Source organism: Amblyomma mixtum, chromosome 10 (genome assembly GCF_055824585.1).
Source record: "Amblyomma mixtum isolate Tamu chromosome 10, ASM5582458v1, whole genome shotgun sequence".
Taxonomy (NCBI): Eukaryota; Metazoa; Arthropoda; class Arachnida; order Ixodida; family Ixodidae; genus Amblyomma; species Amblyomma mixtum.
The window spans coordinates 66,865,277-66,879,597 of NC_143021.1; the positions used below are offsets into that span (position 1 = coordinate 66,865,277).

General features: G+C 46.5%; 1 protein-coding gene and 1 long non-coding RNA gene across 5 annotated transcripts in view; one reads left to right on the plus strand and one right to left on the minus strand.

Annotated features, from left to right (window-relative positions):
* Uck (Uridine-cytidine kinase) overlaps positions 1-9,916 on the minus strand; it is a 40,102-nt gene extending 30,186 nt beyond the window's left edge. The window contains exons 1-3 of one of the 4 annotated variants that reach the window (XM_089562787.1): positions 9,564-9,916; positions 3,146-3,287; positions 1,663-1,758 (exon numbers count right to left, since the gene is read on the minus strand). In XM_089562787.1, coding sequence (XP_089418913.1) covers positions 1,663-1,758; positions 3,146-3,287; positions 9,564-9,677 — 352 coding nt within the window. In that variant the 5' untranslated portion in view covers positions 9,678-9,916. The remainder of the gene's footprint in view (positions 1-1,662; positions 1,759-3,145; positions 3,288-9,563) is intronic. The other 3 variants (XM_089562788.1, XM_089562789.1, XM_089562790.1) reach the window with 3 other exon arrangements.
* Positions 9,917-10,878: 962 nt separating this feature from the next.
* Positions 10,879-12,386, plus strand: LOC149326014 (uncharacterized). The gene is made up of 2 exons (XR_016286140.1): positions 10,879-11,626; positions 12,240-12,386. It is a non-coding gene; the product is annotated as an uncharacterized LOC149326014 (long non-coding RNA).
* Positions 12,387-14,321: the final 1,935 nt, after the last annotated feature.

Genomic DNA, 14,321 nt, shown 5'->3' on the forward strand with positions numbered 1-14,321 from the left:
GTACGTGCGTTCAAGGTCACGTAGTTCAAGGTCACACTGCTGTTTCCCAGAAGCCATGCCATACTGAGGCAGAGAGAAAATGAACGCATCATTGAGAACATGACAGCTCACAAATCTAATAATTAGGGTTCAAGGGGGTTTAATGTCTTACATCAACTCAGGCTACGAGGGACGCCTTAGTGAAGGGCTCTGGAAATTTTGACCGCCTGGGATTCTTTAACATGCACTGCTGACATCACACAGTACACGGCCCTCTGGAATTTCGCCTCCATCGAAATTCGACCACTTCGGTTGGGATCCGCATCTTTCGGGTCAGCAGCCACTACCACTAAGCCACCGCGGCGGCTAAATCTAATAATGCAAATGGGCTGCTACGCAGGCGATGACAGCTCAGAAAATGATCAAAGAACAGCAACTATGGCTACAACACAAGTACAATGCCCTTTTCAACATTCTTTTGTGAAGCCTGAAGGTAAAGCATGGGCTGTGGAATGCCACCCCAGTCACCACGCCATGAGAATCCGGAGGCATGTTCTCGAAGGGCCACAGCACACGAAGCCGCCCTCTGCACTCAGGTTTCACCGTACTCTCACCGCACCACGGTTAGTCCACATATACTAGTACAGTCAATCCCAGATGTATGAAACTCAATGAGGATCGTGAAAGAGTTCGACATAAATCGATGTGCAAAACGTGACAAAGGGTAAGCTCGCCGGCAGATTAGCAGCGCCACGCTTGCTCGGTGTCACTAGGCCTAGCTTCCTTCGCGTTGAAGCCGTAGCGGACAGTGCTTTGGAAGAAGTCACCACCGATCATGAAAGGTCCTATTCTGTTACCAGTACGCTATAAATGCAATAATATCTGAACTTAAATTACAGTACAGTTGATTTCTGTGTGCCTTCAGCAGCGAAGCAGGCCACGTGAGAGCCACCGCAAGCATTCGGTCAACTAAACTGGCTTCCCGACATGACAGTCAGTGCACCAAATGTCGGCTTCCCCACACGACAGCAGCGTCGTATTGAAAAGAAGTATGTCAGACTCAATGACACCTCATGTTGACCTCGTCACATGGTTTCGCAGTGCTAGTGCTGCCAGCAGGTGCTTGAGGCTGCGCAGCCGACCCAGCTGCCTTTCAAAAAAGCGCAACTTAGCACAGGTGCGGCCCAGTTTGGCATAAGGCATGTTCTGCTGAACAAGAGTTCGATGAACGCCAACAACACCGCTATACTTTTGCATGGGATTTTCATAGGGATATTCTGTTCGATATATCTGAGATAGACTGTATAAATATTTCAACAAGAATCGGCACTGTGATTGCGTAAATTTTTGTGTGTGTATGTGTGCGACTGTTTTCATTTCCACGTATATCAACTTCCATACAGCATAGAGGAGTATCCAGCTGACGCAGCTGAACTAGGCTGCAGCCATCATTCCGCGATGTCTTTCGAATGATGTGGCTAAGGAAGGCATCCATCACAGGGAAGATTTGCATCTGCTAACACACAAAGAACCCGGAAGGTAGCAGAGAGAAACTCGTAGCTGAACGAAGAGCCAGAAGAGTGCAGACGCAAACTCGCAGCCAAACGGAGAGCCAGGAAGAGCAGAGAGAATATGAGGCTGTCGTGAAGACTGTTTCATCCCTGAGGTTGCACACGCGCGTACCTGGAGATATGTGACCTGCAGTCACGGTACTGGTGCATAACGGCATGGATGAGTCGAAGATTGCTTTGATGGGGGGCCCGTATGTGGTGTGGAAGACTGAAAAGCAACAATTAAGTTAATTAGCACGATGAATGCGGCCCCTACAGTTCTTAACCATCCCTGGAAGGCTGCAAACTGGACAGCAAAAAGTCTGTGATGCGATGAGAGAGAGAGAAGAGGAAAGGAGGAAAACAGCCGAAGAAGAAGAGCTCTTCTCAGCTGCAACTCGTTACGCATCCTGTCCCATTAGATGCAACTTGGAGCACTGATTTACACTGCAGGCATGCTGTAATGCTAATGTCAAATAAATTCTCACCTGCGAGTTTTGTGCACAGTGCCAACTGGACATTCTCCACAAGCAGCATACCGATATGGGCCAGCAAACATGCCTGACACACAGGCCAGCGTAGAAGTTTCCCCTTGCGCAGTGACCATGACAACATCATCATCATCATCATCATCAGCCTGACTACACCCACTGCAGGGCAAAGGCCTCTCCCATGTCTCTCCAGTTAACCCTGTCCTTTGTCAGTTGCCGCCACTGTATCCCCGCAAACTTCTTAATCTCATCCGCCCACCTAACTTTCTGCCGTCCCCTGCTACGTTTGCTTTCTCTTGGAATCCACTCCGTTACCCTTAAGGACCAGCGGTTATCTTGCCTTTGCATTACATGCCCTGCCCAAGCCCACTTCTTCCTCTTGATTTCAACTAGGATGTCATTAACCCGCATTTGTTCCCTCACCCACTCCGCCCGCTTTCGATCTCTTCACGTTACACCTATCATTTTCCTTTCCATAGCTCGCTGCGTTGTTCTTGACTTAAGCTGAACCCCCTTTGTTGGCCTCCACGTTTCTGCCCCATAGGTGAGTGCCGGTAGGATACAGCTGTTGTATACTTTTCTCTTCAGGGATATTGGTAAGCTACCATTCATGATCTGAGAGAACTTGCCTTATGCGCTCCACCCCATTCTTATTCTTCTAGTTATTTCCCTCTCATGATCCGGATCTGCGGTCACTACCTGCCCTAAGTAGACATATTCCCTTACTACTTCCAGCACCTCGCTACCAATGGCGAACTGCTGTTCCCTTGCTAGGCTGTTGAGCATTGCTTTGGTTTTCTGCATGTTAATTCTTAGCCCCACCGTTCTGCTCTGCCTGTCTAACTGATTGATCATGCCTTGCTAAGCCACTCAGGACCACGACAACACAATGTCATGCGACTACCATGCCTCGGTAAGCAGAAGCATGCATGTCACACTCTTTGCACACACAGTCAAGAAGAAAGTGCTCTTCACATCCATGGCCGCTGTTATTCTGGTGCAGTTGCTACAACCCAGTGTGCCTGAAAACTAGCCATACAGACAGCAGTGAATGCTCCAAGTAAAGCAAGTTTGTGGATAACCTGGCAGGCACTTGAAGAAGAGCCCAGCTCAGTTCATGCTCACCTGGGTGGTCATAGTTGAAGAGGCCCCGGTTGGCCCGGTCTCGTTCCAGGGGTGACAGGCCCTTGTAGAAGTTGTCCTGATGGATACACACCACCTGGCCTTCCTGGCCCACCCGCGACATGATCTTGCGGCACACAGATGTCTGCGCAAGGTATGTGGAAAAGGCAGCGCTTTGGCATAATGCTGCCTCAACCCCAACCATACTAGAAATGAGCAGACAGGATGATGAAGAACGGTGATCACAACTTCCCAAAGTGCAGCTTGGCATACTAAATGGCCTACCAAAAGCCACCTGGGTAGGCCACAATAGCTGAGACAACCCTGTGATAAGCCAGGGCTAGGACTGAGCCTTAAGCAGCTGGCAGACTAAAATAGGTGATGAACTTAAATAAAGCTAGCAACAAAGAAGATGGACAGATGGCTAGCTTACGACTAAGCACACAGCGGCTAAGTTCTGCTCTGTTCAAATTTGAGAATACATCCAAGTTCTGTCTCATCATCGTCACTTTGTTCCTGTGCTATGTTTCTTTAGTCACTATATATAACCAACATGCCCAAGCCTATGCACCTCCGAATTCGAGAAACAGGTTTCTGAAGCAAATGCAGCAGTTTTCTTTAAATATGCAAAAACACTCTTCACCACTTGTTACAATGAGATTTTTTGGCAACACAACTGCATAATTTAAAGCGAAACTAAGCTTCGAAAAACTGTGCAGACACATCTCCATTTTCTGTAAAATTTCACAAAAAGAAAAAAAAAGTCATGGGAACACTATCAGTATTCCTGCCTCACAACACACAGAAGAACAGTGAACCAATGTACAAACAATTACAGATTCTTGTCTCTTAAAGGGGGGACAGTGAGGAGAGCTCTATTAATATTTTTTTTGTAGCAAAATCCGATAGTTTGGCATTTCATGGCTTTGTTGCCACTTGGACGGCAGCGAAAGATGCATTTGGATTCGAAGTTGAAAAAGTTTTTCCCGCCGCTCTGATTAAAACTTGGGACTCTCCTATGATGACACAGGACCAAGTGACGTGAAACATGACGTGCACATGACATAATGCAGACTCTGTGATTTATGACGGCCAGCAGAGTGGCCTAGCAGCAGCCGAAAAGAAAGCTACCGCCGGTCGCACGTTGAAGGCATCTATCGGCTATTGCGGCCGTTGCTACCGTCGCTTCGTTTACGTTTGCACCGGCGTTTTGCCAGCGTTAGGATGGATCCCGTTCTCAAAGTCGTCAACGAAGTTCTCATAAATAGACACCGTCATCACGCTTGTACTTGCGAGTTTGGCCTGTGGCAGCGATACCTGTATTTTGGTTCTTGCTCTTTTCTACGTTATAAGAGCTTTGTTGTCAGTATGAGTGGCGTTTTTGTAATCAGGAGCTGGTATTCTGTCGATACAAGCCAACTTCAATTTCTCCTCAGTGTCCCTTTGATTGGTTAATTCAAAAATTAGTTTTATGCCTCTCTGACATCTAAATACTAAATTGAGCAGCGAAAATATTTTAAATAAATGGCTAATTAAAAGAGCACCTAAAAATTCTCATACTCAACACTTTTACCCTTGCATAGAAACCAAAAGTTCTATTGCAATTCTAACCTAATTCTGTTCAGCAGTTATAGGCAGAGTGTGTTTTCACAGATGGTTGTGTCAAAGTGCCATGTGTTCAGATACCACAACCCATCTCCAGGCAGCGGAGGTACAGAAGAAACAGCAAGTGCCTGAAAAAAAAGTGGACACGGTGAAGAAAGAGCGACACTTTGGAGGGTGTTCTCACCCCTAAAGATGCACCTATCCATGCTCAAATGAGCCCCAGGCATTTTGATTATTTCCTTCTGCTTGAATGCTCTCGTGAGCTGAGCATTCTTGCAACCTAAGTTTGCTGTGTGGCAGGCATCTATTTCTGCCATCACAAAGTGGCCCAAATTGAGCCTAGGCTAGGATAAAGTTAGCAGAGCTGAAGGGTAACAAAAGAATTTGTTGACCTGTGGCTGTTACACCCGTGACAGTGATGGGCCCAGATCAGGCCGTGGCACTCGGCTGCTGACCCAGTGAAAGACACGGGTGCGATCCCAGCCGAATTTCAATCGAGGCGAAACTCTAGAGGCCCGTGTGCTGTGCGACGTCAGTGCAGCACGTTAAGGAACCCCAGGTGGTCGAAATTGCCAGAGCCTTCCCTCATAGAGTTGAGTCACTTTGGGACGTTGAACCCCCAAAAACCATAAAAACAGATCAGGCCTGAGCCAAATGACCTGTGCACAGCTCTAATGTGGCTAGCTCTAACACGATGGAAGATACCTGTGTGTAGGAGAGCATCAAGGTCAGAGGTCAAAAACCTTTTTATTTATTCATTTATGATCTGAATACCTACAGCGCCCATGAGGCATTACTGTAGCGGGATTAACTATGCATCATAATGCATGAAGAAGATATTGGGAACAAGTTGGCAAGGTAACACAACATACAAAAACAGAAAAAAAATGAAAAAAAAAATAAAATAAATTCGCAACTAGTTGGTATCAACAACAATGTAACATACATCAGCACAGTGCTCGTAAATCACAAAGTGGAGACCTTGAAAAGGGGCATCAAACTGTCATTTCAACAACTGTTTAAAATTGGCTGCACAATCACAAAATTTGTAAGATTGTTACAGTCAAGAATTGTGTTAGGGAAAAATGGATACTTAAATATATTATTATAGCACAGATAACTGTTAACCTTGTTCATGTTGTCTAGTCTCTGTTTTAGTTAAGTGCTTTTTATTAATACCGGTACAATCATTGTAAATACTGTGCAAGAATTTCAGCCTGCACATTTTTCTTTGGGTAGGCAGTGTCTTGCACCCAATATAGTTGCGAATTTCTGAGCTGTTCATACCAAAGTTGCAGTTTTTGTTTACAAAAATGCAGTGCATTTCTGTCCCCTTTCCAACTTGTCTTAGAGTACCGGTGAAAGGGTCCCATGCTAAACAAGCATATTCTAACACTGGCCTGACATTTACCAAATGCAGTGTTTCCTTCAGTACCTGGGGAGCACTCTTAAAATTTATCTGAAAAAAAAAATACAAATGACGAGAAGCTTTGGCAGTTACGTCAATGCGAGCTGTCCAGTTTAGGGATACTCTGAGAATTACATTAAAATGTTTTACCTTATCTATAGTCTGGATAGAGTCAGGGTTTAACTGGTATGATCCAATAATTTTTTTCTTTGTTAGTAAACTGTACGTGGTAACACTTGTATACATTCAATGCCATGCCCTACTCCAAGCACCAGTCAGAAACTTTGTCAAGGTCGGCGAAATAAACGTTTTGCAATGCAATTGTCAAGACGGTCTGCAACATATTCAAATCATCAAGGCACGTAAGGGAGAAACATTAAAGGGACACTGAGGAGAAATTGAAGTTGGCTTGTATCGACAGAATACCAGCTCCTGATTACAAAAACGCCACTCATACTGAAAACAAAGCTCTTGTAACGTAGAAAAGAGCAAGAACCAAAACACAGGTATCGCCGCCACAGGCCAAACTCGCAAGTACAAGCGTGATGACGTCATAGGACAAAACAGTGTTGCTAGAACCAATATTTCTAGTAACACTGGGACACAAGAAGCCACGAATCACTGAGGCGCAGCCAATGCATGTGCAAATTTTCTTGACGACGTCAGATGGCGCCACGTGTCCAGCAGCTACGCGCACGCCTGTAGCATCAAGACTAATCAGCGCCTGCTCACCGACGCTAGGCGGGCTCCCGGTATTCCGCTAGCGGTAACAAGGTACACGGTATGCTAAAGGGTATGCGGTATGCGAGAACTTCGCTGACGACTTCGAGAACGGGATTCATCGTAACACTGGCAAAACGCCGTTGCAAATGTAAACGAAGCGATGGTAGCGACGGCCGCAATAGCCGATAGATGCTTTCAACGTGCGGCCGGCGGTAGCTTTCTTTTCAGCTGCTGCTAGGCCGCTCTGCTGGCTGTCAGAAATCACGGAGTCTGCGTTACGTCATGTGCACGTCATGTTTCACGTCACTTAGTCCTGTGTCGTCATAGGAGAATCCCAAGTTTGAATCAGAGCGGCGGGAAAAACTTTTCAACTTCGAATCCAAATTTCTTAGAAATAAATGAATCTTTCGCTTCCGGCCAAGTGGCAACAAAGCCATGAAATGCCGAACTATTGGATTTTGCTAAAAAAAAAATATTAACAGAGCTCTCCTCACTGTCCCTTTAACATATACAATAGATCTGAGGCTGACACGTTACGCGTTGATGTATATGAGGAACAATGGTCCAAGCACAGAACCCTGTGGCACTACAGATAAGTTGACGCACCAGTTATAACCACCTGCTGCTGATTAATCTTTTAGCCAGCCAGATATGTAGCCCGGAATGCCAAGGAATGATAACTTTTGCAAAAGAAGGTGGTGTGGCACAACATCAAAGGCCTTCTCGAAGTCCAGAAAAATGGCATCGTTTGAAAACAGCTGTTAATATGGATGCAACGTCATGGATGACCTCAGTTGTGTTGTGTACGACAGCCCTGATTGAAAACCATGCCGCGATGAAAAAAAAACTGCTAATCTTGAAAGTGCATTCCAAGTTCAGAATATATATTATTTTGCAGCAAACAGGTGTAATTGCAGACTTGGCTGTAATCACTATTTGTGTGAATAGATGCTACATTGGCTATTTTCCAATCTATAGGCAGTTTCTCAGACCGTAGTGACTTTTTAAATAAAGTTGCCAAGAAAGGACTGATGTGGTTTACTCAGCGTTTCAGTATATGGTTAGAAGTGCCGTCGGGGCCTGGTGTGGAATGTGCATTTAGATTACATAGCAGTGTTTCCACACCTTGTTTGGTGACAACTATATTTGGCACTGCCCACATGAGTGATTGTGTACCGAGCACCAAGCTGAGAAGACGGAATGAAAAAATGAATTGAAACACTCCGCTCGTGCTGTGTTGTCTGTCACTGTTCTTGATGGCTCTAATACCAACAACATTGCTTTTCTTGCTTTTGATCAAAAGTGCCACACTTCTTTTGGGTTGGTTTTTAGTTTTTCTGCTAGTGAGGGTAAATACAAGACCAAAAATTGGACTGTGAGAACAGTGGTAATTGCCTGTGGTGGTAACAGAAGCAGTGGTAACAAAAACAAACTTGCAAAGCAGCTAGTCTGAAGCTACCAAAATCATGGACAGACAGAATTCCCCAAAGCTGACGTGAATCGAGACATACTTACAGGGTGCAGAAACATTTACTGACAACTGCTTCACACACAGTTGGTTGGGAGCAGCACATGGTGAAAGTTACAGGACTAAGAAGCTGTCGTCACATGTCGTTAAGCAGTACAGAGCGTTGCCACTTTACCATTTTCATGCTTGAGCCTCCTCAACTGAGCCAGCTCTGGTGGGCTGGTTGGCTTGAAGCTAGAGAAATTTGTTGTGATCTAAGTGGACAAAGCTTGGCCCTATGATCAGAAAGTAAACAGCCAATTTTTTGTAGTGGAAAGAGATTGTTCGGGTCTTTCCAAGCTTCCGGCAAATTTCACTATTGACTTCCATTTGCCACCTTTGCACAGATGAGAGGCACAATTAAAAGTCAGTTATACAGTTTTGTAAACAATAATCTGATGAGCGGTGAGCTCAGCAGGCCATAGGATAAGCACGGTTGCTGGAAGGTACGTGGGGGGGATGCCTGTAACACGCATGGCACATCTCTTTTAGTGCACCCACATTTGAATTTTTTAACACGATAGCGTAAAAGGTCCCATTAAGCAGAAAATCACCAGCATGGCCCATGCAGGTGGCGCCCAGAGAAGCAACCTAGGTCGCAGCGTCATCACAACCTGCCCACCGTGGCAGTTAAATGATTGGTCGCTCGGGATGAGCAACGTGGACCGCACAAGGCCCACCGCTTAACCGCTGCACTAGAAGTGGTACTCCCAGGGATATCCATGAATGCAAAGTAGAGAATGCGCGTCATACAAGTGTCCTCTCTAATTTTTTTCGTCGCTTTTGGTAGCACCAAAACACACTGATAATAATCGCATGGCCACATTCCTGAGTTTTAACACCCAAAAATGTTTAGGTTTAGTTTTATTGGAGTTTAACGTCCCAAAGCGGCTAAGGCTATGAGAGACGCCGTAGTGGAGGGCTCCGGAGATTTCGACCACCTGGGGTTCTTAACGTGCACTGATATCGCACAGTACAAGGGCCCAAAAACGCACGACAGAGTCTAGTCTTTGTCTGCAAGTTATCTTGCCCATACCGACCCGTTGTTGCACCTTGTTGTTCATGCTAGATGTCCAAAAGAGTTACAATACTCAAATAAAGAGGCGATTTTTTTTCGAAACCAGTAACGCATTCATAAAAAAACCTCGCTTAGCACCGTAAATGAAGTAAGCCCCGACCTTTCCAGATGCCGTACCACCAGCGACGCCAATCAAGAACGGCGTCTTCGTGTCGAAGCCGCTGAAGCTGTAGTACCCCACAGAGTTCAGCTCGGAGCCGCACTCCTCGGACATGGTCCCCTTCGGTCCAACGGTGAATCCAAAGTGCCCAGAGGAATGGCGCCTCAGATCGCTGTCATCTGAAAGCAGTGCGCCTTCTGCTTGCTCCTTCCGCGAAATGCAATCAACAAAAATCGCGCCCGAGTTTTCAGTCGCGCGGGTACGTCTCGTCCCTAAGCGCACGCATAGCGGCTGGCCGCCGTTATTGCGAAAATAGCGAAAATCCAAGCCAAATCGCTATTCGGTCGTTCCAGCCGGCCCCATCCGGAAGCAGCGAGCCGGTGATCGCTCCGCGCAGCGGTCGCAGTGTCAAAAATGAAAATACGATGTTCGAACATTCGAAAAGGCAAACATGTTTCTGCCAACACGCAAAGAGCACAAAACGCAGAGGCTGAGTGCGTTCGGCAGGTTCAGCCCCCTGACCCGTGTGTTCCTCTGGTTCCCCACGACCGCGCGTCGTCAATGCTTTCCAGTTCAGAGTTTTGTACATACGACCTTCATATGCGTATTGCAGCTACATGAAAGCTGTGCAGTAGTCAATACTTAAGCTAATATGAAGTACACTGGTTATATTTTGAGACGTACGTCGTTGCTGTAAACGAAGATTTTTGGATCAAACATGACTTTCTGGCCACAGCGCTGATAAAGGAAAGAAGATGACAATTCCATCTTTGCTTCTTGGAAATAATGCGCAAAGTGGCTCAATTACCGCAAATGTTATCAAATGTCGTATATGCTCACTCGACCAGAGCGTTATTGCCGCCGCAATTCAATATGCAGAATCTTGCAAGGAAGACCAAATAACCGCTGTCCATTTTCAGAGCAGTCAGCGACTGGGGAACAAAGCAGTCCGTCAAAACTTCGATTGCCGTGTAGTCTGAGTTATTGGAGCGTGCATAAACACTCCCACGAGCGAAACAACTGTGCGCTGTATATTTGCAGTTCAGTCGCATTATTTCAGCTGCCACGAAACCGCATACAAACCACGCCGCACGCGCGACCGGCGCATTGGGATCCAACCATGCACGCGGTGTCGCTGCGAGGTAGAAACGCATAGAGTTTGGCGGTACGGGTATATAAATCGCGGCAGTTTCGCTCTCCCAGTCAGTCCCTGACGTTTTGGTGTTGTTATGTTTTAGCATGGAGGAGAGGGAAAACTTCCCAAGCAACCACAGATATCCGTCGGACGTACGAGCTAGATCCCAACGTCCTTTGCCGAGATCGGACGTCCATCGGACGTACGAACACAATCCGATTTCGGATATCCGTATTCGTACATCCGCCGGACGTACGGACAGTGTCCACTTTTGTATATCCGCATGAGAGACGAGGTGTACGTCCGAAGGATGTAAGGCCGAGTATTTTCCCAGGCCATGAGTATGGACGTTTTTTATTTCACAGAAAATTCGCGTCTTTCGTGTATGTATACTGTTTTATTTGCATCAGTTGGAGAGTTTGACGCGAAGATGTTTGTAAATTGGTGCGATTCCACTCCTACCTGCAGTGCAAGAGCCGCCAACGAGCTAAATTTATCTAAGAGGAGAAGGAGGTGTTGCAGAATTTTGCAAGAACTCAATGACTAGTTTTATATTTGTAAAACTTCTCCAAATTAGTGCAGTTGTGAGACAGCTAAACTTGCCATTGAAACCATTCGTAAGAATCAAAATCCCGTGCATTCTGCTATCACCATATCATCATAGATGTCAGTTCGCGGTCAGTCCAATCCAATCCATCAGTACGGCTCCGTAGCGCTGTTGTTATGTCGCGTAGTGTTGTCGCGCAGAGCTTTATAGCTCTTTTATTATAATGTGTGGCTTTGTTCGGTCTGTGGACGAAAGTGGTATGTAACTTAAGCAATTCGAAAGATACGAGGAGCGCCTGAAGGTCTTCTGCAACACCGGAATCCCGTACTGCGTCGACCTTGGTTTAAAGAAGGCTTAGTGCACATGTGATTGCCTACGAAGGTATGTATCCAGTACACTTCTTGGAACTTGCTTCTAGGACAATGCAGCATGCTCATATAACATTCGTTCACAGGACAGTGGGAGCAGTAAGCGCGAGGAGATGGCTTCCATAAGTGTGTACTGTTCTCACACTTTCGGGAGCCTACATCACACAGCTGCGGGAGCCTTCAACTCGCGCGGCTAATTCCCACTCCTCTTCGAAGTTGCGGGACGGAGTATTTTCGCATCTTGGTAATTTTTAAGGCATTGCTAGTTTCACTGTGCCTGTATACAGAGTGACAACGCGCGAAAGGCAGACCATAGGAAGCACGTGTAGTTCGCAGTGGTTCGCAACGGGAGCTTTGCGGCTTTCTGTGCACAGTCGCGTACAGTGCTGCGCAGGTTAGTGCCCTAAGGCCCATGAGAATAAATAAAGAACAGATACATTGTCAAATGTGGTGTGGAAAAGTGAGAGCTGTTATTGCCTTATACTTATTGAGGTGTTTGTTAAAGTGCGTTGTCTGTTATACTTGCAGCACTTCTATTAATTGGTTCCAGTGTTTTTAACTTGGGCTGCTGCATTATGCCATTTGTTTCACATGACTGATGTTTGCCGCGTTCTTTTTTATTTCAGAAATCCTGTGGGTGGGAAGATTACGGATGTGTGTCCCAAGCTTGCCACATTTGAAGAGTCACATTTAAGAAATTTTCCGAATATAACCCATTGCTCTGCTGATGTATCATCAACCACAATAAAATATGCGTGCTATGCATCAAATTGTTTTTGGTTTTATTGCATTGCGCGGAGTGAATAACAACGCATGCACCATATATGCGAATATTCGAGAAAGATCCGCCAGTGGACGTACTCAACTGGACGTCCGTCGTCGGGCGAACCGTATACCTTTGGCCACCTTTCGGACGGCCGACGGACGTCTACCGGCTGTTTGCGGATGTTCAGCGGACGTACAGAACATCCGAAACAGACCTCTGTCGGCCGTCCGAAGGATATCGGTGGTTGCTTGGGTTTATTGCCGGAAAAGAAGGGTTCCTTCAGGATTCTAGCAGAAGGGCCCGCTATAGCTAGCTGATAGCTCTTCAGCGCTCTTGTCATCTTCTTGGTCTGTTGTTTGCGCTGATAATAACTGGCGGCGACCTGTTGGCGCGCGCGCAGCACTCTTCCCAGGCGTGGTGAGGATCCTCCGGGATGTGGATGAGGTCCATGAGGCCGGGGTAGATGTGGGCGTTAGGGAGGGAGTACGCCAAGCGGCCTTCGCAATTAAGCCATGTGTGCGTATGTTGTGATGCTGAAATAAATTTGATTTGATTGATTTGAAGCCACTCCCTCCCCAGTTTTTCGCTCCCTCTCGGTGTTGCACGCGTCTGCGCGGCCCGTGGCGCGGGAGTCATTTTCCAAAGTTCTGTTCTAGAGCACTGTACAAGAGGGAAAGCTGGCGGCTTCAGCTACGGACGCTTTATGGGCCGGTGAGCTAGCGGGACAGTCGCATTTTTCGCCTTCATATACCGTCGTTAGCAGACGCGTCGGCAGGAGTGTCGACAGACGCGTCGGAAGCCGTGTCGACAGACGCGTCGGCAGATTCGTCCGCCTTTCGGCGTCACTGCTTAAGGCTCAAGCATAGGCTCAAGGTTCCAGCATGAATAAAGGCGCATGTAGTTATTCATGGGCTTCATAAATAAAAGGAGTAAAGTCAAGGAAAGGAAAATAAAAATAAGAAAATAAACAAAAATAAAAACAAAATAAAATTAAGATGTGAAAATAAAAATAAAGAACAATAATATTAAGAAAAGGAGCAAAAAAATATGAAAACTAAAAAGTAAATAAAAACAAATAGTGGCCAGGAAACGCTTTCGCCTTGCTGCACGTGTCCTGTAAATGATTGTCATTGTACATGCACGACAAATAAAATTAAATACGATAGGACAAGTCGCACACGGAAGAAAAAAAAGAGCAGTGACTAGCAGACGGCCTCAAAACAGCCAAAATTGCGGAAAAGCAGCTCCAAATTCTTTTCCAATAGCTGCATTGTGTACAGGCGCAGAGAACCTACAGCGGGTACTGCTGCCGAGGAAAGTTTGAACACAAGGGTAATGAACAAACTATTGTGCATACTGCAGCGAGCAGGAAACGCGACCTCGAAATCGTGACCAATTCATGATCAGACGGCCGCGGTGGCATACTTATGAACATTGTCTGATTTTCGCATGCAGTTTTTCCTTTTCGCCCTGCCTCTCGATCGCGACTGTTTGATGCCCTTGACAAAAAAATGACAAGTAGCTCGGGTTATTGCGAAGCAACGTCGGCACGGCGTCCGGCGTCAACTCCGGTTTCCCGCGTGGTATGCGGACTCCTCCGTTTATAACGTGAGCGTAATCTCTGAGAATGCACGATGGCTCGAAGTGCAGCTTTCATACCGTTTCATCCAGGGTCTTGTCTTTCCGGTGCAAATTCCGCTCCCAGATCTTCCTGCGCGCTTCATCTTTTGGAACAGCGAAAAGCGACGGCTGCTCACCCTTAGTCCAATGGTAGCCTGTTGTGCACACAGGTGTAAAGCAGTGCCATTGCCGCCGACGATTCGGCATTTCTTCACTGTCGGACGGCCAGCGGCAATTATAGCACGAGAAAGGGATCACATGAAAAACTTTCTGTGAGCCGCGTACCACGCAGCCGCGTCAATGCACGCGTACGCGTCACTGA